The 22,022-nt window shown below is 36.4% G+C and overlaps 1 protein-coding gene across 2 annotated transcripts; it reads right to left on the bottom strand.

The window, feature by feature from the left end:
- Positions 1–1,801: 1,801 nt before the first annotated feature.
- ppardb (peroxisome proliferator-activated receptor delta b) lies at positions 1,802–17,832 on the bottom strand. 2 transcript variants are annotated; one of them, XM_053503474.1, is made up of 8 exons: positions 17,392–17,832; positions 8,466–8,853; positions 7,702–7,853; positions 6,753–6,891; positions 6,223–6,425; positions 4,980–5,183; positions 4,593–4,836; positions 1,802–4,138 (listed from the first exon to the last, which is right to left on the bottom strand). In XM_053503474.1, the coding sequence occupies exons 2-8, from the start codon at positions 8,800–8,802 to the stop codon at positions 3,891–3,893; spliced, it is 1,527 nt and encodes a 508-aa protein (XP_053359449.1). In that variant the 5' UTR covers positions 8,803–8,853; positions 17,392–17,832; the 3' UTR covers positions 1,802–3,890. The 2 variants fall into 2 exon arrangements, with proteins under 2 accessions (XP_053359449.1, XP_053359448.1); XM_053503473.1 differs by having other exon boundaries at positions 8,466–8,856.
- Positions 17,833–22,022: the final 4,190 nt, after the last annotated feature.

Below are 22,022 nucleotides of genomic sequence, written 5' to 3' on the forward strand. Positions count from 1 at the left end.
AGCCATGTTAAGTGTGATTCCAAACCACAGCGAACGAAAATGTTTAGTTCAAAGAGAACTGCGAACATTGTAGGGAACAGCTAAACAACGGGTCTTCACCTCACCTGAAAAGGGAATGGAAAATGTCCCATAAATCATTGCGTCTTTCTGGAGCGTGGAAAAAGTGAAGCTCGAAACAGGATTTATATATTTATTATTATTATAGGACACAATAAGTTACGATAATAATTTTTATTTAATCAAGAAATCTGTAGTATTATATAGGCTAGTAATCTAAATTTTTTTTACACATGTTTAAATATCATATGCCTTATAATGGTATCAGTTTTAAATATTTAAAGGTTTTAGTGTGAAATATCCACAGCAGCAGCGACAGGTATCCGAGGTATTTCTGTTACCATGGTAACGCACGGAGGAAGTGATGTCTGCGCTGCTTGTGACTTTGCAGGGTGTTTTGAATGATGAAGTTCCCTTCACCGACATTCCCTGCAAATAGGAGGGACCACCCTGTAAAGTACACTTCGGAATGGAACGCAGCTTATGACTAATTTCTCTGACATAGCATACTATCTAAGTACATATTACGGTGTGCCATTTGATTTTGAAGTCAATAATATAGAGACAAGTCTAGTAACAGAGTGGGTGTCATGTTAGTGCAGTGGGAATCTTTGCTACCTAATGCCTCCAGTTTCCTCAGTTCTGTTCTAAGATTGTTCTGTCTGTCTATGTGGATCTTCTCTGCATCTTGTACGGGTTTCCTCCCACATCCCAAAAATATGCAGGTAAGTGGATTGGCTGTGACAGTTTTTCCCTAGATGTGATAGTGTGTGCATGGCACCCTGAGCTGAATCAGCATCCCATCCTGGCCATCTTCCCCAATGCTCAGTGTTGCAGAAACAAGTTTTAGATCCACCACATTCCAATTCCAGCTCCTGAAATCAAGGATGTTTCCAGTGGAAATTATGTGCAAAGAGAAGTAATGATTGTCATTTGTTTAACAGTTTATTTTAGATGAATTACAAACAGCTCCAACTTCTCCTCCAAATGGTCAGTACCTGAATTAAAGCTTGATGACACAGTGGCAAATTTTGCTATAGATGACACTGTGAAGTTGCGCCCCCACGGTCACAGGTTAGGTTTTTTGCATGTTTGCAAGTTCTCCTCATGCTAGCTGGGTTTCCTCCGGGCGCTCAAGTTTTCTCCCACAGTCCAAAGACAGATTAGGTTAAGTGACATTCCCAAATTACCCATAGTGTGTGTGTGTGTCCTAAGTGTGCCTCCTGCCTCTTGGTATAAGCTTCAGTGAGCCTGTACACAGTATAAGAGGTATAGAAGACCCATTCATCTGTTTCTAGCACAAGAAACAGATTTATAATACATGAATTAACTAAGCAGTGGCATCTTACTGGCATTCACATCTGTAGACACCAATACTCAAATATAGTAATTTGTACAAAGGGTTATGTACAGAAAATTAGGCCCTTATCTCAGACGGATACTATTCTGAGACACAAAATCATATAATTCAAAAGTTAAGGCTTTGAACTACTGATCAGAATGTTCTTCGGAACCAGAGTTGCCAGGGGTAATGGGAAATCACAGAAATTTTTTTTTTTTTTAATTTAGTGTCAATTGGATATTGCAAATTAATACCAAACAAAATACAGACAGGCTTGAATCACCATGAAAAAACATTTTGTGTGGTGTAAGAAATCATGGCTTGAAGTGAACTACAGTAAAAAGTGTGTGTGCATTCAGCAAAGATATTAAAAAGATTCCACATACCCAGGTAAACACCCCATTGTTCATACAGGTCATTTATATTGTGCTCTTCAGTTTTTACAGCAGCAAGTGTAAATCATTTTAACACATTTAAAGACAAAAATTCAAATGCCAACAAAAAGGACATGGTTAAATTCAGGGAAAAAGATGGAATATCTTATAGACATGAAATCAGTTGTAATGTACAACCAAGTTTCATATTAATAGGGTTAATATCTAAAGGTTCTAAATAATTTTTAGAAATACTATGTTTGGGCCGATACATAAAACTCATGACATGATTAGGATTTGTTAAAAGACTAAATCATATGTGTATGTTAGGGTAACTAGATAAATGAATAAACAAACATGACTTATGCTATTAACTCTCTTAAAAAATATATATAATTGAGAATTGTCTGCTTTGTATTTGTCCATCATCTGCATCGTGTTGTTCTAAATGGGACCAAAAACTAATTATTGATTTTTAGATATGCTGCCATTATAAAAATCACTTGGTGTACTAGGTCTTTCTAAACAGTAAATCTGAAACTGCATTGTGAAAATCTTTGCACTACTAATAGGGGAACAATCAATATTTAGTTTCAAAGTACAACCTATACCTTTAAGAAACCAAATGAATCAAGACAGTTATACAATTTCCAATAAACATGTGAAACAGTACATACGAGGGGTACACAAGTCAAACCGGGATGAAATTTCTCATGAATGAATCAATTGACATTTAAAGAAGACGTCAAGCACAGTATGGTGATGAGATTCATAGCTGATGTAAAATACTTGAATGGTGCAAACGCTGTAAGGGAGTGGAGCGCTTGATCCTTGAAAGTCAACCAATGACTAGTTAGTAACTTGTGGAATAGACGGTTCTGTCTGGGGAATTGTACACCCAATCATGACATCACTGTACACACAATCACGACAACCAGTTGTTTATTACAATAACTTGGCTGCAAGTTATTGCCTCATCTCGCAGTCCTGAACTCACTCCAAGCAGTTTCCAAATGTTTGGACCACTTAAGGAGTTTCTGGGAGGCCAGCGTTTAAGACATAAAGAAGGCGGCCAACCACCAGTAAAACGGATGTGAATTTTTGTAGAGAAATAAAGCTAGTTTTTACTCTCATAGTGTTCTGTTATTCTGCACAATTAAAAGTCCCGGTTTGACTCCAATGCCCCTCATAGTGCCAGACAAATGAAATAACTCATCAAACTGTGTTCTATGTGCATATTGAATTAACTTAAAATTCAAGGTCATTGTAAATTTAACATGGCTATTTCATTTATATTACAAATGTAAAGCAAGTAACTGTAGAACAAAAAAAAGTCAGGCAGTTACTCAACACCTGAGTAAAGTGAAATAATTTCCTTATCTTTCTAAGTACTTCCTAATGCGTTGGATACTTCTGGCCTTTATTTGGCCTTTAGATTTTCTCCCATAATAGTAGCCAATTCCTACCCATCAACTAAGGCACTCTCCGATCAAGACTACAACCACCCACCAATGAGGGCAGAGGATATCACGTGTTTCCTCTGAGACACTTGATGCCAGCCCAACGTAGTTGCTCATGCACTGTAGGGGTGGTGTAACACTCCCAGGAAACAGTTGTACGCACTCCTTACGTTTGCTTGACCTCACAGATGCCCATGATTCGTTTCTGTCGCCATGAATAATGTAAGAGTGCTAGAATGCCACCCATCCCTCCTACTCCTCTGAGAGGCTACAGCATTACCAGGGATTCGAACATGCACAGCAGCTTCGAAATATGTAAAATAATATACTTAACTAATACTTAGTAAAAATTATTTTCAATTAAAGTCTAGTTAATTGGGCACAAATAGAAAAAGTATGTCTATATAACACACAAATCTTATCAAAATACTGTTATATTCTGAGTGAGATTAATGTGTTTATCAATAAAAACAGGTTGACCTTCACAAATATCTTTTGGAAAAAGCCCCGCCCCAATGGGAAAATAAGTCAGTTTTTAAACAAAGCATTTTTAAAACTCTATAATTGCAATATAAAATTCCTTGGTATCTGCAGCACCATGGACGCCTGTGTGCACCATGTCTCTTAATTCAGTTTTAAAGTCCTAGGGCATAAGACTTAATACATGTCTTTATAGATTTCTTGTAGAAGCGGATGGAGTGATGTCTCGGATTCAGTCTTCTTAATCATCTGGACCAATTGAGCGTTCTCTGTGACCAATTGCCTCAGGTCAGCCATTTTTTGTAGCAGTTTGGGAAAGAGGTGGACTGACTCAGGATGCTGAGTCTGGAGGTGCTGGTCCAGAGCTTGGAGGATGCTGTCCTGAATCTGCTCAACCTGCTTCACATTCATGAGTCCGGGGCGGTCTGTAAAAGCAAAGATGGATTATAGAAACACGAGGCTCTACAGTTTTGTGAAGTAGCAAGTACATTTAATAACATAATATTTGGACACACAGGTATACAGTCTCCATTTAAACAATGCTATGGTTAAATTATAAGGTTACAGGATGGCGCAATCAAAGCCCAGATCTAAATCTCATTAAAATGAGTTAATACATAATCTAATCCCAGTAGAGCAGTATGTCTTGTCTAATTTTAGACAAAAAAATGGACTGTATTAAAAAGTAAGCTTATTAAGCTCAATCAATTTCTAACTTTGAAAATAATCTAATACTATTACATTTCAATGAAATTAAGACAACGGATTTTAAAACAGAATAGCACGCAGCCTTAATGAACATTCCAATCTAGATTATATCCATGTGCGAACCTATTACACAATCACAAATCTGTACTGCTGTTTTTTTCAAACTCTTACCTCCACACAGTATAATGGATGCAACAAACAGGGCCAGGTCACTATCGTCCAGCTCCAGGGCATTGAACTTCACAGCAAATTCAAACTTGGGTTCCATAATTTCACTGAAGGGTTTGCGCAGACTACGCAGAAACTCTCTCGTCACAAAGCCCTTTCCATTGGCTACCAGGAGACCGTCTTTATTCATGAGTGACGGTAGCATTGCAAAAATGGCCTCATGGACGCCATATTTTAACAAAGTTACCTAAGAGAGAAGTACAGTCACAAAAAGCTCAAAGAATATATAAAGTGAATCGACATGAGTTTTTACATTAAACCACTGTCTTGAGGCTTTAATAAAAATATTAAAAAGGTTAATGATTATTATTAAATGATTACTATTAATACCTGATCATTGAGGAAGAGTTCTACAAAACCAGGGATATTTTTGGCAAACTCTGTTAGCTCTCGAACAGTTTCCACTGTAGTGCACTGGCAGCGGTAGAAGACATGCACTCCAATTTCTTTGTTTGGGGGGGAACCATTGAGCTGGTTCCATACTAAACCATTCTCTGCTTGCCACAATGAGTCCATATCATGAATCACAAAGGGCTGCAGAAAGAGATGATGTGCAAAAACTGATAAATAAGTAACAATCAGAGGAATCTAAACAATGTATCCATTACCCATTTCAATCAGACGACTTGAGCAAGTATTTTATGTTGGCTGATGAGACAATTGTCTACTTTCCTTAGATGTGATTTTGAAAATGTGTGCAATATTCGCAAAATGCATTCGATGGCCAAAAGTATGTGGACACTTTACCATGTGTAAAAACATGATTTGCAAAGGTTGGTGTGAAAGAACTTGATTGGCCTGCACTTAGCCCTGGACACCTTTGGGATGAACTGGTATACTGGCTGTGCACCAGGCCTTTTTACCCAACATCAGTGCCACAGCTCTTGAAGCTAAATGAACCCCACAACTCCACAAAACCACAAATCCAAAGATGAGACTAAATCTGGAATGGGATGTTCAAAAGGCAAAGATTGTAAACATAATTTTTCTAGGTTTTTGTACACAGCTTTATACAGTATGGGCTTTTTTTTAATAAGAAAAGTTGAAAGTACTGCATTATCAATATTTAAAACAATCTTGAAAAAAGGTTTTGATAATTTTAATAAATCAAACATTTTTGATTATTTGGTTTAGTTTAAGCTTAAAATTAAAGAGCCATATGCAAAATGAAGGAAACGTCTGCGATTAGTTGTATTTCCTTGGTGGTATGCCACAAAATAAATAGTTAGTTAATTTATACTAAATATAAACAAATAAATATAAAATGCAAATATAAAAAGGAAAGGTAAAAAAAACCACAGAAAATATTTTTTCCTTTGAACTTCTGTAGATTTTTTCTTACAATCAATTTTAAATGATTAAGAAATTTTAGAATGCTGGTCAATAATCAATGAATATGGCTAAATATTACTTGGTTATGGATAACCTTTTTTACAATTAGAAGTTTTTGGAGTGAGAATAACGTAACTGTGAAATCTATTGCAATGCGCATCATGTCTATAATTAAGTGATATCTGTGACGTTCTTAAAACAGACTGAACTACTTTCAGACTCGTCAAAAAAAAGGACAAACCGGGGTACAGTTGGTTTTTCCAGTGAGAATGCTTCGTGCTTTCTTCTTGGTCATAATGACGTTTTTCAGGTAGGCAGTGTTGACATGCTTTGCCAAAGTTTTGAGATCAGAGCCTCCAGGGCTCAGCAGACTCTTCTCTCCTGCTAGCAGTCCTGCCACCAGCTTCTTCTTCTCTGCCTCTGGCATACGGCCATATCGAATAGCTGTGGAGTTACAGGGTTTAAATGAAAGCATTGGAAGAACAACAACACACAAAAATAAAAGGCCTTATGTTTAGCTAATAATGTCTTTTACTTTTGCTCACTGTTTTGAGCCTCAGACACAATGACTGTATGTATAAATAATAAAAATAATCACTATGTAACAAAATATGCAAGGGAATTTAGTGTTTCCCACAGGGCAAATAATCATGTTAAATCAGCACTTCTTATAACAACTATTTCCAACAGCTTTAAATTTAAAACCAAAACTACATGTTCGATTTGTTGACCAAATATCCTTGGCTTTTATGATGACTGCACAAATCTCACCATCATGGGACATGCCGAGGGCCAGACACTTTTGGAATCGGCAGTACTGGCATTTATTGCGACTTTTCTTTTGGATCCGACAGGTCCGTTCACACCGCTCATACTCTAGTTTCATACGAATGGTGCGTCTAAAAAAACCCTTGAAATCAAAACAATAAACTTTAAGGAAGGGCAAAGACTAAATGTGTTTAAAAAATACCTAATATTTACACACAAATCAACCTATAAACAAAAATGCAATCTGCAGTATTACGAGGGACGCTAAAGTCAAACCAGGACTTTTGACTGTGCAGAATAACAGAAAATAATTACAGGAGTAAAAACTACCCTTATTTCTCTATATAATTCTTGCTACACTAGTGCACTTCACTAGTGCTGGGACACCATTAAGGTAGAAAGTTTTCTCAGTATTCCAGTGCCATGATTGGACTGAAATGCTGGCCTCCCATGAACTCCTTTAATGGCCCAAACACATGGAAACATCAGGACTGTGTGGGGGATGACGCAATAACTACCAGCTGAGTTCCTGTAATGTGCAAGCAGTGTTCATGAACAATTGTGTGTAGAGTTCCCACAGACAAATGTGTCTCTTGCTCAAGCTGGTGACAAGTTATCCATCAATCCATCGGGTGTTAAACTTTTGGAGTGGGCTCCGAGCCACCTCATCATCATTCACCGACCTACCTCCTTCTTTAAAATGTGTGCCCAATTAAAATGTTTTATTGTGGCTAAGAGTCTCATCACTGCACTGCACTTTAATTTTCTGTAAATTAATGTCAATTTTATGGCTTTATGCACAAGAAATTTCATCACAGTTCCTGGTTTAACTTGAACTCCCCTTCAGCTTTCGTTATATAATAAACTTTTGTTGAAAGCAAAGCAAAGAAAACACATTCAAGGAGTACCTCTAATCCTAAAACTTAAGCAGCAAAGGGACTCAAGCAGGTACCTTGCAGCCCTCGCAGGCATGTACACCATAGTGGAACCCTGAAGCTTTGTCCCCACATATCTTGCACTCCACATTTATTCCCGTACCTTCAGAGTCATCCCGGCCCAACTTTAAATGATCAGACAACGAGAGAGTGGAGCTCTGCAGCGGCTCTGAGTCACACAAGGGGAAAAAAATGTTATACATTTATATATATATATATATATATATATATATATATATATATATATATATATAAGTCTATGAGAAAAGTATTGCTCATATTTAAATATGCTGTTGTAATGTAAGTTAGGTTAACTGGGGTAGTAGTTTCATTTAACACATGAATGCTGACAATTAATTGTGGCATAACATATTTGAAAATGGCTCACCATGATCAACATTGTTTATATTAAGGTTGCTTAGTGCGTCATTTACATGAAAAATGGGCAGTATGTAACCTAAAACAAATGTTTAGAAATACACTGATAAAGTGATGGCTCTGTAATTATTTAAGGGGTTTTAATGAAAAAAGCAAAACTAAATCTTTGATTCACAATGCTATCCCCTGCGAAAAAAGAATGAACAAGCTTTGTAAAACCTAAATTAAGGCCAGATCCTTCAGTTGTAATTCCTAAACACTTTTTGTATAGATTGAAATTTTGAAACTAATTCAATCTTGTCAAAGAAAGGGAGTGTTATTAACTTGTTTGGAAACAAAACAGTTCTTTCTTTAAAACTGTTATGGTTCGCTGTTGGCTATTGGAGTTTATATGTATTTTTACCTGGACATGTGCTTGTTGTTACAGGAGCACTGTTGTTGTTCTGTAGTTCATCCTTTTTAGCTTCCTCTCCATCCTCAACACATCGATTGTCCACAGCCTCTTTAGTTTCCCCTTCCTCTCCCGATACAGAGCCGATCTCCTGCAGCTCAGAGGAGGTCGATTCTCCTTCCTGAACCATTAACCAGGTTGTGTCCTCCGTGATTTGAGGATAAGTGAGGTCAGACTGCAATGACCTTTCATCTTCATTAAGGCCATCCAAAGCTACACTCTGCACGACAGTCAGCTCTGCCAGACTGCCACTCTTCTCCACAGAAGCTTCTCGCTCGACCCCCTCCATGCCTGCCAGCTAATGTTTGCATCACTCCATCATGCAGCTAATATGGCTACACTGCTGTTGAGATAAGAGATGAAAAATAATGCTGCAAATTGGCATGTAATTTAAAAATGGTGTTTGTGGAACAAATCAAGATCTTGCTGTTGTACTGAATATCAGCAAGGCTGCAATATCTTCGCAACTCAGCCTGTGGCCTTCAGCACTGCCCTGCTGGTATTATGTACAACAAAGAGAAAGCGACTAGTTTTGAATGTGGGTTTTGGCAGGCAGCTGCTCTCCCCATTCCAGTACTGTGGACCAGAGCGTTTTCCTTTCACCCATGCTGTGAGATACATTAAACATCCCAGTATTGTTATATACCATATCACCAATCATGTAATGCCTCTCGTCCCAACAGATTACTCAGTCAGACCTGACTATTGTTTAATGTATAATAAAACATACATATTTAAGTAACAATGTTATGAGACAGTCAATGCTGCCAAATTCTTTTGCCCCACAAAATATTAAATAATAATTGCAGGCCCTAGGTTAATATACTACTGTATAAATATTATTCAATTAAACATATTACTCTATAAAACTTCATAAGTAACATATATACAGTGTCTTGCATATGACTTCACTCCCTCAACCTTTTCTACATTTTGTCTTGCTACAACCTGGAATTTAAAAGGTTAGCAAACCTACAGTAAAGACGAAAAGGTTTGAGACCATTTCCAATTTTCCACTATTTGTTTGGTTTCCCACATGCAAAAAGGATATCACTTTCCAGACCAAAAAAATCACATCAATAAAACAGCTAAATATGTGGAATAAATTTAAGAGCAGAAAGTTGCTTTATGTTTGACTGCACAAGGAATAAACCACAGACATCTTCATGTCATCATTTAAGTTTATATAACACTATAAAACTTCCTTCAAAAACTTCACCAGCGGCTTTCCCCTGGCCCGAATTCAATAAGGATGGCAATACGACTGGGAATTTAGCAGGTAGCTATTTAGACTATTTAACTGGTGAATGTAGACACTCTGCTGTTCTGCATTATGGTATATACAACATTGAACATGGACCAGAGAAAGTTAAGGAGAGACCTAAGAGAGGTTCAAGTTGAACTCCAAGGTCAAGGTGCATCCGTGCTGGATCACACCATCTGCCGCTGTTTAAGCAAAAGTGGACTTAAGTAAAACACGACCCAAGGACCCCACTATTAAAAGCAAATCATGGAATTTGCCAATGTGCATACTGACAAGCCACAATGTTTCTGAGAGAATATCCTTTCGACAGATGAGACTAAACTGTAGATTTGTGGCAAGTCACATCAGCTACATGTTCTCAGATGCAAAAATTATGCTTTCGAATGGAAGAATACCGAAACTACCGGTAGGAGGAGGCTTTGTTTTCCTCTGGGGCTCCTCTAATGCATTCGACACAGTTATCTTGAATTTGTGGGAACAGGGGACAATGAAATATACTGCAAAGTATCATAAGGCTCTGTCTTAATTGCACCCAAGAAAAAACACCCAAGAATGACTGAGAACAAAACAGTAGACTATTCTGAAGTGGCCTTTTATAAGCCAAGATCTAAATCCTCTGAAACATTTGTGGAAAATCAGAAACATGCAGTCTGGAAGGCACCTTTTCAACCTAAAAAGCTAGCAATTTGCTCAACACAATTATTATTTATTATAACTTTTTCCAGCTTCAAGTTATTTCAGTGACCATTGTGGATTTTTCATTAATGTGTGTAAGTGATGAGTCTGAATACTTGGAAATGGTTTATTTCAGTGTTTATACATTAACAAATCTCTGTTTTTTTCGGGTTTTAAGATGAGGGTGAAGCATACAGGAAAATGTGAAAAAATTAAGGGTCTGAAAACTTTCGGACTGAACCGTATTTACAGATAAAAATATATTTAAGTTCCTAAGCATTTTTATTGTTAGCAACGGTGACAATGCTTTCATCATGAGACCAAAATTGAATTTTATAATTACAACCATAAATGCTATGTTTACGGTGAAAAGTACACCATCCCCTCTGTAAAGCATGGTGGTGGATCGCTTATGTTTTGGGGCTGTGTCAGCTCCAGTGGCTCAGGGAAGTTAGTCAAAACTGGTGGCAAGATGAATGCAGCATGCTATCAGAAAATACTTGCAGACAACTTGCATTCTAAAACATGAAATCTAGCCATGGGATGCTCTTGGATGTTCCAACATGACAGTGATCCAAAGCACAAGGCTAATGGCTACAGCAAAAAAAAAAGGTGAAAGTTCTAGAGGGGCCATTACAGACTCCTGACCAGAATATTGTGCACTTCAGGCAAGACAACGAAAATATTAACAGGAAATGAAGACATTTTGCTAAGAAGAATGTACAGCTATACCACCTGAGAGAAGCAAGTACCTCATGCACGATTATTACAATTATTGTTTTCTCTTATTATAAAAAAGTACATATCTTGTAAATTCTTCCAATGTATGTAAACTTTTAAACTCAACTGTAGATCAGGATTCAGTATGTGTGATATAACTTTAAACTCATTCACCTGTTTAAAAAAAAAAAAAAAAAAAAGCTTGCCAGACTGGTTTTTCTTTCCACCCTTTCTCAAAAGACTTGTTTCAAGAAACAAACTGGGATGGCCTGACTAATCAAGATAAAGAGGAGCTAAACAATTTTGTCACACGAGAGAGATTTTTGCGCCTGATATTTCACAGGAGGAAGTGATTAGTTGTTCATTCATTCAGCATTTTTTGTGTAAATTATTGTGGCCAATTGTGTGATTCAGGTATAGCTTTAACAATTATACATTTAGTGTATATTCATTTGTTCCACAATTCCAGTTAACTGGTTTTGACCACAGCTTAAAATTTTTCCCACTTATTCTCCCATACACTTTTCCATTTACATTAAAATAAAAAATATTTTATTTGGTAATAAATACTATAAATACATATTTGTCTAAAATGTTGAAGTGTGTTTTTGGGCTGGAGGTGAAAGTGGTCTCGTGTCAAATCTTACTTAGAAAATTCTGAAATACAGTGGAACCTTAGATTGCGAGTACCTTGCCTCAGTGCGCTTGTGTCAACCGTATAGTCAACATCCGTGCGTGCATGTACTGTTTACTATAACATTGTGACCGTGTGCGTGTGTGCAAATCTTTTTCCTTCAGGAAGGAATTATGCTCGCAATCCAAGGTTTGACTGTATTATTGTTTGATTCTGAGCCAATCGCTGAAATACTTTGCTTTTTAAATAAATCAACCTCCTAAAACAGTATTGCTTTCGAGGACTAAGCAGTTAATCTGTATTTTTCTACTAAACCCTAGGAACTACACAGCCCTGCTTGCCATTCCTGTTAAAAAAAATGCACTTATTAAGATTCATGAAAACTCCTGCTCCAAACTATTAACACTTCATGTTTTACCTTAAATCAAACGAATCCAAAAACTATCTATGGAAACTGCTTATTACAATTCAAATAAACTAAAAATGTAATGACTCGCACTTGTGTTATATTATTACAACAAAATGAATTAATTTCGGGCGAAGATATCATTTTACTGTATAACATCACAGTGCCTTAAAAGTGATAAAAAAAAAAAAACAGAGTGTAGTCACGAGAAGAATGGAAGCTGAAACTAGTTTGAGATTCATGATCCACATAATCCATGAAAAATGCCAAAATGCAGATTACCAGCCCGTCATGTAAGGATGTGTGCCCCAGTAAAATAAATAAATAAATAAATAAATAACTGCCAACTTATAACCTGTAGAGCAGTACAGATGGAATGAATGTATAGTAAAAGCTTCTGTACAGACTTGTCAGTAACCTGTCAGGCTAGATCTTGGATTATCTAACTGGTCTGAACTGTGTTAACGCACCACATAATAGGGGCACATCAATCACCATTTGTAAGAGTAAAGAAAATACACTTGTACCCAGTCTTCTTATTGTGTCATTTTTAGGTAGGGCAACAGTTATTCCACCCTCAAGATTAGTATGCTTTCGATTTATTCAACTTAACTAACAATGTCATAATTATAGCAAAACTCAAATGTTGCAATGCAGAAAGTGAAATAAATATAAATATTAGTTTATTTATCAAGTGTAGCTTTTTTTCTGTGAACAAAGAGATACAAACGGCTAATAAGCAGAACATCTCACATCAGGCACAAATACACCTTTTCAACTAACCTATACATAAAAATATCTAAAATTAAGAATCTAGCACTTATTCCAGGAAGAGAGCTTGTATATTAGCGCGGGCGTTAGCTGCTTCTGATGTCATCTCATGCCTGAACATGTGGACAAGCTTTAATTATTCAGAAATATAATATGAGACAGATCCACGCAGAGTTTAGAAGAATTCTGTGTCATTGCATGTGTTATAGCTGTACTTCATCATTACTCGATATATTAGATAACATCAGGGTCCGTACTATAGACTTTATAAGACTTTACAAGTCAGAGGTCAATCTGCTATTATACTGTACAACTCAAAATCATATCGCCTAGTAAATGCATGGGATGTACAAACAGATTTTTGTACAAAATTTTTATAATACACGTTACATTTCCTTTCATCTAACAATTAGGTTGTTATACTGTAAAAATTTCTGTAGCAGATGCAGCTTTAATACTGTGTGTGTGTGTAATATTGTGTGTGTGTGTGTGTGTGTGTGTATGTATATATATATATATATATATATATATATATATATATTACTCCAGGGACTAATGAAGAAGAAGAGGGGGTGAACATAAGCATTATTGAGGCAGGTTTACAGGCTATGGCACAAATGCAAGCTGCAGGTGAACCAACAGATAAAAGCAAGCAGAGTGTAACACTTTTAGAACCTGTATGAGATAAATGGGAATATTGTGGAATCATTTTAAAATTTTAAACTGATGCCATGTTAAAAAAAAAAATTATGTGTGGAAATGAGTTATGCGCACTGTGATGATGAGAAAATTTTACATATCTAAGCGTTTCAAACTGCAGTGTACGCCAACTTTATTATAACCAATATTATAGTCTTACAAAAGTCTTACATTGCATGAAAAATAAATTACCAAATATTTTAGCATGTGTGCAAAAAACCTCTAGCGTACTCCTGCCACTGTGCCCGAAATGTTTTCTAGGGGAGCACACTGAATGACTGTGAGCAGATGAGAGACATGAGCAGATGAGAGACATGAAGAAATGCATGCTGCTTCATGCAATCATCTTAAGCTAAATAATTTATATAACCGAGTGTGACTAGACAAACTGCAGCAGAGGATCTCCTACATAAGCTGGGAAGGTTCAAGTTTTGAAAAGACATGCCGAAAACCTCCCAGATTTTTTTATATAGTGAGGTATATATTTACATATAGTACTGGGGCACTTCTGTTTTTGTTATTTAATATAATGTCTAATTATGCTGTTTGTCTGTTAATTCTACTAAAGAGGATGTATTAGGTATACTAAAAAAGAATTACTAAAAATCAGACAGCACAATCATTTAAACACCACAATTTACCACATAGCACTTGTTGCATTAGCTGGTGTTGGCAATTATAGCTTTAACACATTGACAGTAAGAAGTCATTGATTTATTCCTGCAGTGTGGTTCATATTTGGCCCATTTTTTCAAGCAAATCATCGGAAATTGTCCAAGGTAACAAGGGTCCCTCTAATGGTTAGGATCTAATCACAATTAAAACTCTAGATACAGATACATCCACTGATGATGTTGTGTCTAAATAGCGATCTACTTCCATACTCTGATACGATTAGCTTTCTCCTAATCTCCAGATCTCCTTCGAAATCTGTTGTGTTTAGCACGCAGCAATTTCATCCTTTGACCTACACAGCCTTACCTGATAAAGTAGGAAGACACGTGAGAACAATGCTCTTGAATTTTTTAAGAAATATCAATAATATTAGGCATAGCGCGAACCTTGTGTTTAATGGTGGCTCACAAACTAAGTTAGTGCATACTGCCACCTCCTTTTTTGGAGAAAAATAAACAATCGTAAAAGAGAATGGAGAGCAAACATAAGAATGTTATGTTTGCTCTCCATTCTGGCCAGTGGGGGAGTGGAGAGAGGGAGCAATCATTCCTGGGCAGAGTACAAATCAATCAAATCTAAAGTGAAAAAAAAAGGTAACCGAGTTGAAATTTTAAGTTAAGGGTGTTTTCGGTGGATTTTAATGGTTGGAGGCAGGGACATTCAAGCTGCATATTCGACTCAAAATCAATATAAAATTATCTCTAAAATTTCCCAGTACATCTATCCATTCATGTGTCTTCGGGGACATGTAATGTCTTAAGGACTGTTTGCAGAAAAGCATCTCATGATGCTTTAACCTCTGCACTACGGTTATGGTGTCCTTGAAATCATAGTGCAGCCTTTCTTTCAAAATACATGACAAATTATTGCCAGAGTCCTACAAAAATATTGTGTTAAATGTGTTTGGTTTTTTTACTTGCTGTTTGCTATATAAATGTTGTTCATGCTGCTTTAAGTAATCCTGCAACTCTCTTTTAATAACTGGCTACTTTCTTATCATCCTTTGAAAGCATATGAACTTTTGAATGGCATATCTGTCAAAGGAGGATTAGTTGTGGTTCCATGAACTATCCACCTGCATTTTATCAAAACAATCGTACAGACAGATGTTTGCTGTTGGTTTGTAGCTTTTTCATTTGTTGTTTTTAATAATATTGTCACTGAAAACTTTAGGAAGCTCTTCCATTATCATAACCATTATCTTTTGTGTGTTTGATTATAGTGCTTAAATAAATTTGTAAAGATCTATCAAATTAATTTCTTTTGTTATATACAGTAGTTGTTTTATAAATACATACAAATTAGTTGAGGATTATAAGCACAAATTCAAAAAATATATACCTTGTGTATAACTGGTGGATAAGTGAATACACAAGGTGTGTTTAAGTCAAACCAGGACTTGAGGTGAAATTTCTCGTGAAGAGTGTTAAACTGATTTATATTTACAAAAAACAAGCACAGTACAGTGATGAGACACATAGAGTATAACATTTATAGCTAGTAAATGTAGCGAGTGGAAGGCCTGATCCTTTAAAATCGGTGAATAAAAAGTCAGCTGGAAGTTATTGCCACATCTCCCCTACAGCCATAACCTCAGTCCAAGCACTTTTCACATGTTAGACGTGAAGCAGGCAGCCTCCGGCGTACTTTGAAAACTTTCATTAAAAAATTTTACCTTGATGGTATTTAAGCACTAGTGAAATGCTGGATTAGGTGCATTAGTGTAGCTGGGGAATATTTAGAAAAATAAAGATAGTTTTTAACTCGCAATTGTGTTGTGTTATTCTGGCCAATCAAAAGCTCCTGTTTAACTTAAACACCCCTCATATACAGAAAAGAAAATAACAAAACAACATTGTGAAAATGTGTTTAAATACTCCCCCCACTTACAGAATATTGATCGGCTCTACTAAAGTGTTTTTCTCTCTAAATAACTCCGTTCAGTCTACTGGGATATTTTGATGAGTCTGCGTTTGTTATCTGCCAGGTGATGACCCCTGGATTAGACCAAACATCTGTGTAAGCAATGTTGGCATGATCATACACAGCAGCAAAAAAATAAAAAATAATAATAATAATAATAATAACAATAATATGTACTTAATCCACGTCAGCATAATTAACTGTTTTAACATATACACACTTGGGTTAAACCTGTATTATGTAAACAACAAGAGATAAACTCCATTTTAGCATACAAACATACGTGTCTGTGTGTGTATATATATATATATATATATATATATATACACACACATTCACACACAGTATAGATACTGTACATACACGCGCGCGCACTGTTCTACTGTGTCTCATCCGGATTTAGTGCAAAGCTCTTTATATATACTGAAACCTGAGACATCGACATTGCCACCAACCTTTTCTACGATGTTTAAAAATAAATACTCATTAACAAGACACAAGCCAAATTGCGGCTACTCTTCTTGTTGAGAAGTTCCATTTAAACAGCAGGGTCTATTACAGGGAACAACACTACCAAAAACTAGGTGGATTTATGAGACAAACACGCCAGCTAACTTACCTTCGAACTCGTAAATGTATAACGACCAAAACTGAAAGTCATCAAACCTTAGTATTTAAGCGTGTTAACTAGCAAGCTGAAAGTCTTACTATGTTTATTGGGTAGTTTCACATTTACGTGAACATTTATTTATATAGCTCTGTGAAGAAGCCCTTTAACCCGTTTTGCGGCTATTGAAAAGCACTTAGGCTAATTTGCGCTAAATACAAAGCAGGACACGCGAACAACGCTTGTGTTATAAGGAAAACCGCAAACAAGCACAGAAAAATAACTTGGGTTAACTAGCTAGCAACTCCGCTAAGCGCTGTGTGGTCCCAAACACACTGATAGAAAACTCGAGTGTGTCAGTGATCATCAATAAAAGTATATACCGCTTGAACTAGTGATTACAGAGTCCATATTTAACGTTAGGGGTGTTTTGTGTTGTAAATTGTCAGAACAACACACAAACACACATCCATGTCGTTATTCTTCAGTATAGTCAGTCCCTACCTGCTGTGTTTGGTCTCTTTTAAGGCTCCCAGGACGGAGGATGAGTGACCAGCTCGGGCTTTCTGTAGATATCAGCTATTTCCAAGCAGCTGTCGTGTATACGTAGCGGTCGCATGACCAGAGAATAAGTCATTTAAGTCGTGTTTTCCTGGTCTGGTTAATCGTCACATTGCTCCAGTTCACAACCCCCTGTTTGTCTCTTTACATGGTAGCCTAGTGCTAGCTAGCTAAGCTAAAGCGCTTCGCCCTTTTAGAGGTACAACTGTGTTAACATATGGATAGATAATAACACACTTCCGCTGTTCTTAATTCCTTACGATTTGTTCTTCTGTTTGAGCAAGGGAGCTAAAAACCGTAAAGAAGGTATCCAAGTAAACTTTGGCTAAATCTTGCTTTGATTGCTTACAGGATTGACAGCAAAACCACACACAGTTTGCGTCAAGCGTGGCGTGACGAGACTGGGCGGGGCTTAATGACGCAGTGCCTAATAACCCATTTCTCCTTATTTTAATTATTAATAATTAGAAAACATATAGTTCGGCTCATACAAATATTCATTTATGACTATGTTCATAAAAGTTAACTTTAAAATATTACGCTGTATTTACCCTGCTGATTCACATCCATACAGACATACATACATATAAAAAGAAAAGCATTATTCATATAAATTGTGGTGTGGTACAATCGATTCGGCGGCAACTAGAAAATTATATGTTTTTAATTTTATTCATCTTATATTTTATAAAATCTTATATTTTATATGGGTCCCCTCCAGTGACATTGGGGTGAAATATCCTGTCCATGATTTAGTAATGCGTGGGAACATGATATGTACTTGTGTTGTGGCCATGACTTACTAAGGAACAAAATAGTATAATGTGTGGCTATGAGATACTATGTTGTGGCCACAACTTAGTAACGCGTGAAGACGAGATCGTTTAATGCGTGGTAATGATTTTGTTTATAACTGTTGGTATGGACGAATAGCTTTATTTACTCCCTTTTTCCTTTTATATTACTTATTTACTCACAGCCTAACTCCAAAACAACAATCATCCTGTCACTCTGGGATATGAATGGTTTCATTACCACACGTTCTTAAGTTCAATTAAATTAAATTAAATTGTATTTGTATAGCGCTAACAACTGTCATTGTTTCAAAGCAGCTTTACAAAATAAAAATAAATTATGGACGTTTGTATGAAATGTGATATTAGATAGTCCCTAATGAGCAAACCCAGGACGACAAGAGAAAACTCTGTCTTAAGACTTAAGTCATGACTTGTCGTGTCCACAACATAGTAATCGCACTGCAGTTATTGTTAGAATTATGGGTAATTGCTCTACATATCCTATGTGTGCCCTTTGTACTCATTTGTTATTGGTTATTTGTCATACTGTAATTGCAGTTTTTACCACATATAAGTGTCTGGTCTCGGTATTGACAAGGACTTGTCCGAGTCGGTTTGGGTTAAGGTGCGCTTGCCTAACAGTACACTGTACATCTAAAGTATGTAGATTGGTTGTATTGTCTTTTGCCACCGCCAGGTGTCGCCTTGGCCGTTCTGTATCTGCCATGATTTATGACACCAATTTATGTAATATGCAAAGACAGCAGAGTTGCATAAGACCCGCCTCATAAGCGGCACTTTGCACTAGTTGAATGACGCCATGCACTAGTTGAATGCAAAATTGAAGACGAAATAAAATATTTTAATTGGTTAATTTTGGGTTACCTTGCAAATGAAATGCACAGAAGAATATTATTTAAAGACCATTCCCCCCCACCCCCCCCCCCCCCCCTTCTTTTTCTTCACTTATTTACTATGATAAATCTTCTTTCCAATTGTTAGGGGCATCTAGAAAAAGAAAGTTGGTCCAAACAAAACCACACAAATTCTCTCTTAAAACTCTATGCACTGATTATGCAAGAACAGGCTACCATCAGTCAGGATGTGACAGCAGGCCAGGGCAAACCACAGAGATCTTGAAAAAGAAGAGTCAACACAAGTGTACTTATATGGAATATAAGTATGTAATCCGTTATTCATAAAACCTATGTAATCCGAGAGCCAGACAACAGTAAGTGTGTGTGCGTGTGTGTGTGCGTGTGTGAAAGTCGCCATACAAGATCCACCTCCACGCCCCCAACACCCATATAGGCTATTTTGTTTGTTGTTGGTCTTTCGGCTGCTTCCAGCAGTATAGGCTATTTGGTTTCTAAGTTCTTAAGGTATCTATTTTCAAAGCATATGTGTTTTAAAAACAGAAGTTCTTTTAAAAGCAAGATAGTTCAGTTCTGTGTTTTAAAAGCATGTGCACTGTAGTTTAAATAATTCATATATGTGTTTAAAAAGCCTATAGCTTTCATTTGAAAATGGTGTTTGTGTTTAGGTATGTGATTTAGGCCTCTATACCTGTAGTGCCATAACTTGAAGCCTCTGTGGGAATATGTACTAGGATACCCACTTTTACATTTTCCTTTATATAAGGCTATACAATAAAGGACTGTAGATGGGGCATTGTGTATTCCAGCTGTTAGTGGTTTACAGATTATGGGCCACACTTGGCTGAGTGATGATGGTAGAGTAATAATAAATGTCTTGACTAAAACAACATGCATGAGGAATCACAAAGGAGTTTTCATTTTCTGCAATGGAAATATACTCCAACTAGTTACTTTTATCAGAAGATAATGCTGTAATGTAACTTATTACTTTTTAATGACAGTAATTTTGCAATGTAATTAGTTACTTTAAAAAGTAACACTGATCAACACTGCAAATACTAACTCTTTGCACACCCTTAATGTAATTGTCAATAAAAGACTTTGACACTTATTATTCTTGTAATTATGCTTATGGTATACCATAGTAACATCTGACAAAAAGATCTTTTTAAAAGCAAGACACCTTCCTATTTTGGACAATGACTTGCTTGTTAAGATGAATGTTAAAAAGATCTTAACTTTAGAGAACTCAGCTTGTGAAACTTTTGGTTCTTCATTGCGCACACTTTTAGAAAAAGCGGTTCCTTAAGGACTTCAAACACACACACACACACACACACACACACACACACACACACACACACACACACACACACACACACACACACACACACACAGAGTCAACCATACCATTCAAAAGTTTAATTTTTTTTGTTTATTGATTTATTTTGTACTTTATACAACAATACTGGAATTTTCAAAATGATGAAATAACATTTATTCATGTAAATAGAATTATGTAATTAAGTAACATCAACAACATTTTAAGCTCTTCTGGAATAGTTCCTGCATGCAAGAACAGTATTGTCAAGTGCGTTTTAAGAAGGCTTTACAGAGCATAAGTAGCAAACCCAATTCAACATCAACAGTTGTTTCAAAACAAATTATGGAATATTTTGGATTCCTTGAGCATTGTTTTACAATGTAGAAAACAATAAAAAATTAGGAAGGACCATTGAACTGGATGGTCTGTCCAAACATAATAATATTGTATATGTATGTATATTTTACGCTGGTTTAATTACACGTTTTTATATACTTCGAAAAATATAATTAAATAAATAGGATAGAAGTCAGCACTGTCGCCTTGCACCTCCAGGGTCCAGGGTTCGATTCCCAGCCAGGCTCGATTCCCGTCTTTGTGTGCATGGAGTTTGCATGTTCTCCCTGTGCTTGGTGGGTTTCCTCCGGTTTCCTCCCACAGTCCAAAATTATGCAGGTTAAGCTAATTGGCGTTCCCTAATTGCCCGTAGTGTGTGAAGGAGTGTGTGAGTGTGTGTATGTGTGTGTCCTGTGATGGATTGGCACCCTGTCCAGGGTGTACCCTGCCTCTTGCCCTAAGCCTCCTGGGATAGGCTCCAGGTCCCCGCAACCCTGAATACAGGATAAAGCGTTATAGAAGATGAGTGCGTGATGAGTGAGGATAGAAGTCAATAATGTGGGAAGATAAAAACACAAAATAATAACTACACAAGTGAGAGAAATTAGTCTTGGGACTTTGTAAGAGGGGTAGAGAGGCTTGGCAGAATTTTGAAGTTATGTAGTGAAGAATTTATAGAGGTAAAATAATAAAAAAAACTTAAAAAATTAAGAATTCTATATAATCTATGTAAACTTTCTTGAAAGTGAATATTTGAATGATTTATAGTAAAACTTGAATAGTGGCATCTTACATTTCCTCCCTATTGGTGCGTACAAGATTAAAACCTGTACCTAAATCAAAACAAACATGAACCTTTTCAGCTGACACATCATTGATCTAAAGGTCTAAAGTTCTGAGTGCACAACTTGCCTGGGAGATTTTAAAGCAGCAGTCTAGCAAAACATATACATTAGTATTATTATAATTTTAATCCATGAAGGTTTTAAAATTCTGCATGGTCTATAAAACATGTTTGGATAAACACTACCACAAACAAATATAGTAAATAATACTGATATTAATACAACAAGATATTAAAGTTATATGCTAAAACCACAACAGTAAATAAGGTCACTGTCCGTGTTTCTGTTACGGGAAGAGGGAATCGAAATGATTTTCGGTAAATAACAGTTTCATTGATTTCTTATGCCTACAAACCTGATGCAATCAATTAATCTTTTAGACATTTTAAAAAGA

This window comes from Clarias gariepinus, chromosome 9 (genome assembly GCF_024256425.1).
Source record: "Clarias gariepinus isolate MV-2021 ecotype Netherlands chromosome 9, CGAR_prim_01v2, whole genome shotgun sequence".
In the NCBI taxonomy this organism is placed as follows: domain Eukaryota; kingdom Metazoa; phylum Chordata; class Actinopteri; order Siluriformes; family Clariidae; genus Clarias; species Clarias gariepinus.

What these genes read in the sequence shown, in the direction of transcription:
- ppardb (XM_053503474.1), bottom strand. Translation starts at nt 8,802, where the DNA reads ATGGAGGGGGTCGAGCGAGAAGCTTCTGTGGAGAAGAGTGGCAGTCTG. An exon ending in AACTCTTCCTCAATGATCAG is followed by an intron (nt 4,837 to 4,979) that starts GTATTAATAGTA and finishes CTTCTCTCTTAG; the next exon opens with GTAACTTTGTTAAAATATGG. An exon ending in ATCCATTATACTGTGTGGAG is followed by an intron (nt 4,139 to 4,592) that starts GTAAGAGTTTGA and finishes TTGCTTTTACAG; the next exon opens with ACCGCCCCGGACTCATGAAT.